Raw genomic sequence first — 1,639 nt, forward strand, 5'->3', positions numbered from 1 at the left:
ATTAGAACTAGCCGCCCTATTCTGCAAGACGGGGCCGCATTGGCAGGAGCACGTAAATCGACTCAACACCAAAGAATGAAGCTCTATATATAATATATATACAAAATTTAACACGTTTATAACCTCATCTACGAGGCCTTGATTATCTGGCGGAACGATCGACCGCCTGCGTATGCAGCTTCCTGATTGGTGCGCACAGAGTACAGCTCTAAGGACGCGTTTATCGATGCAAGGGATATCCGTTGTATTATACTACGTACAATACTGCACATGCAGCCTCTAGGCTATGGCGCTATAGTTCTATATACATGAATCCTTTTAGGCAGCTCAATATATACTAGTAGCTATTCCATCCTATCTAATACTGAGGCATTTCAGACATTCCTCCGAAACCACCTAGTAGAGCAAGGATCTGCCGAATAGTCGATCACGGGCATGTTTTTTAACCTACGGTATATTGGATACCTGTGAGGGTTCCGTTAAGTGTTTCGTTCCCTTGGCCTATCGACCCTTGGCCTTTTCTTAAGTCAGTATCGCCACAACCAAAGCCGATATTCAACATAGAACATAAGTAAAGGGAGGAGTAATATTGACTAAGTATACATTACAATATTCTTCAATCCTACCCAAATAAAGCCCCTCCTTCATCTCCTACATTTTCGTCACTTCTCCCACCATCAAGTTCTCCTGTACTACCTTTTTTCCCCTTGCCATTCCTCCTTTCTACTCCTTCCAAGGCACTGCCTTGTTCACTCTAAACCACATCTTCTCTTCCTCGCTCCCAAACGGCGGCGCATATAGCCCCGCTACCTTCCACAGCCGTCTTTCTGTCTCATCAATATGATACTCCCAATCGTAACCCTTGTCTTGAACATGCGGTTTTAGCGCCTACCACCACCACATTAGCACTATCCACCAAAACCTACTCTTCCCCATCTCATTCCCCGCCCACCAGCCCTGGCAACCAGGGCTCTCTGAAAGGAGGATAAACAGTCAAACTCACCACATCAACCTTATCCAACCACTGCGCATAGACCTCGTCGGAGTCCTCCATCCTCACCGCAATCTGCTCACCGACAAACCGCACGAACGGGCGCGCGAGCGGCTCGACCCCGGGCTCGGTCGACTCCTGGGGCTGCCCGCCGATGTAGATATCCGTGGCGGGGATCTGGTGGAAGTAGACATTGACGTAGAAGGGCGGCAGGCCGATGTCGGTGTAGAGCTTTGTGAAGGCGGCCGCGAGCGCGGTCTTAGACGCCGCGGTCGTGAAGGTGGTCGGGGGGTGGTAGACGTGCCAGAGAGGCATTTTGGTGGTTGGGTTGGTGGTGAGATGGGAGTTGGAGTGTGAACTGTGAAGACGATGAGTGAAGTGTGGTGAGAATGCTGCAACAGAAGCGTCTGTAAAGCTCTTTATATAGAGTCTTTCTTTTGCCGCTCTCACTGCCTGTCTCAATACTCAATAGCTATTGTTCTAAACGGTCTCTGATTGCCTCGCATTTCTCCTTCAGCTAGGGTATACAATTCTAATCCGTGAGACAATTCCTTAATGCAGTAAAGGCACGCTTTGTCAGGCACTAGATATAGCTTTTGCAAGGTTTAGATATTACATCATTCTTCAAACACGAACAATTAGGTCTGT

General features: G+C 48.2%; 1 protein-coding gene across 1 annotated transcript; it reads right to left on the reverse strand.

The window, feature by feature from the left end:
- Window positions 1–635: 635 nt before the first annotated feature.
- Window positions 636–1,355, reverse strand: K441DRAFT_633571 (uncharacterized protein). The gene is made up of 2 exons (XM_067646379.1): window positions 1,004–1,355; window positions 636–888 (listed from the first exon to the last, which is right to left on the reverse strand). Exons 1-2 carry the CDS (start codon window positions 1,304–1,306, stop codon window positions 724–726), a joined length of 468 nt encoding a protein of 155 aa, XP_067505817.1. The 5' UTR covers window positions 1,307–1,355; the 3' UTR covers window positions 636–723.
- Between the last annotated feature and the right edge of the window lie 284 nt (window positions 1,356–1,639).

Source organism: Cenococcum geophilum (assembly GCF_001692895.1).
Source record: "Cenococcum geophilum 1.58 unplaced genomic scaffold K441scaffold_14, whole genome shotgun sequence".
NCBI classification, from domain to species: domain Eukaryota; kingdom Fungi; phylum Ascomycota; class Dothideomycetes; order Gloniales; family Gloniaceae; genus Cenococcum; species Cenococcum geophilum.

Excerpts from the sequence above, each read along its gene's own strand:
- K441DRAFT_633571 (XM_067646379.1), bottom strand. The coding sequence starts at position 1,306 with ATGCCTCTCTGGCACGTCTACCACCCCCCGACCACCTTCACGACCGCG. Across the intron at positions 889-1,003 it reads GGTTGGATAAGGTTGATGTG|GCGCTAAAACCGCATGTTCA; the intron begins GTGAGTTTGACT and ends TGGTGGTGGTAG.